The sequence below is a fragment of the Nanorana parkeri genome, unplaced genomic scaffold (genome assembly GCF_000935625.1).
Source record: "Nanorana parkeri isolate BGI_ZX_2015 unplaced genomic scaffold, ASM93562v1 scaffold3239, whole genome shotgun sequence".
Lineage (NCBI taxonomy): Eukaryota > Metazoa > Chordata > Amphibia > Anura > Dicroglossidae > Nanorana > Nanorana parkeri.
Genome location: NW_017309507.1, coordinates 29,284 through 30,946, shown reverse-complemented (window position 1 = coordinate 30,946; position 1,663 = coordinate 29,284). Strand labels below are relative to the sequence as shown.

Sequence of the window (1,663 nt, the reverse complement as noted above, 5' to 3'; positions counted from 1 at the left end):
CCCCCCCCCGGGGTGCACACAGAGCTGTATGTAGAGGGAGTTCTGAATTCCAAATCCTCTGGCAGGTGACTCATCCGAATGTGATTTGGTTGGGAGTTGCACCCTGATCATGTGACCCACACCCGGCATTGTCTGAGATGAGTAACCGGCGACGTGTTGTGGAAGTTCCTCCTTCGTACACTCGGGATCCTCATTACAACACAAAGTGGTTTATAGGAGGAACTCCGCACCACAGAGACCGATCATCTATCTAGAACTTTGGTCCCGCAATTGATTTTCCTCATTAAAGTGGACTTTTAGGTAACGAATACCTCCCCCTCCCCCAACACTTGTCCCAGTCCCCACACCTCCGTGCTGTCCCCGTCTTCTTCCTCGGACCAATGCGGGCGCTCCTCTTCAGGGGAGGGCATGTGGTAATTTCCTGGCACTTGCATGCCCCTCTAGGGGACGGGTCATCACACGCGCCGGGCATTTGATGTTCTGTGACGTGAATGGAAACCTTCATCACTATGGGCCTATAGCATGGAGGGGTATAGATGAGGACCGGTGTGGTGAGTACATGAAGCCTGTCCATACACCAGAGTCTAATGTCCTTTACATTTGTCCCCTCAGGTGAAGGCGGAGTTGGAGCAGAAACATGGCAAACAGTTTGACACCTTCGTTGCCGTCTCGTATAAAACCCAATTGGTCAACGGAACAAACTATTTTGTGAAGGTGAGTCGCCTCCGCACTGCGGCTGAGCGGCCTGGTCTATGGCTGCCTCGCGGCAGAGCTGGATACTCCAATCCCGGAGTTTTGTTTATATTGGCACATACATATTGCATTGCTGAGTGGTGAGTTATGATAGGATGCCATAATCATGCCACCCCTGTGAGATCGGGGCGCAGAGTGTAGGTATTGGAGTGCTGGACCACAAGTGTGTGACCTAATATAGTCTTGGTCCTAGGGGGCTGATTTCTGTCCTCACGGGTATCCACCAGGCCCCGGTGGAAGTCAAAAAAAGGAGAGCACCACAAACCTAGAACTTGACTGATTGTAATGTAAAAGTCTGTACTCTGTAGAGAGAAGCCAATGCATGTAGGGGGCTCACAATTCCCCCTTCCTCAGGGCTGACTAACGAAACCATGGAAAGGCGACGTAGAAAACAATTATGATCAAACTTTTAAATGTTTGTTTTTTCACATTTGCCTTTTGCATGGTTTTGTCTGTCAGCCCTGATGAAGGGGGAATTGGGAGCCTCTGTAACGTGGCGGCTTTTCTCTAGACTTATGTTAAGATCAAAAAAGCCAAACTGGATTATCTACGCAGTTGTAATCGTTCTGTAAGATCGGGGTGTCATGGTATTGCTCCTTCTGGGTATCACCAAGGTGTCCTGCGCTCATACACTGGGAGTTGGACCTTACCTGTGCACCATGGAGGACCGCCCAGGGCCAGTGACTCTGGGACCTTACCTGTGCACCATGGAGGACCGCCCAGGGCCAGTGACTCTGGGACCTTACCCGTGCACCATGGAGGACCGCCCAGGGCCAGTGACTCTGGGACCTTACCCGTGCACCATGGAGGACCGCCCAGGGCCAGTGACTCTGGGACCTTACCCGTGCACCATGGAGGACCGCCCAGGGCCAGTGACTCTGGGACCTTACCTCGGACCTTACCTGTGCAC

The 1,663-nt window shown here is 52.3% G+C and overlaps 1 protein-coding gene across 1 annotated transcript in view; it reads left to right on the top strand.

The window, feature by feature from the left end:
- Positions 1-1,663, top strand: part of LOC108802951 (cystatin-B-like) — a 3,536-nt gene that overhangs the window by 1,151 nt on the left and 722 nt on the right. Inside the window, exon 2 of the mRNA XM_018574795.1 lies at positions 613-714. Within this exon, the coding sequence (XP_018430297.1) occupies positions 613-714 (102 nt within the window). The remainder of the gene's footprint in view (positions 1-612; positions 715-1,663) is intronic.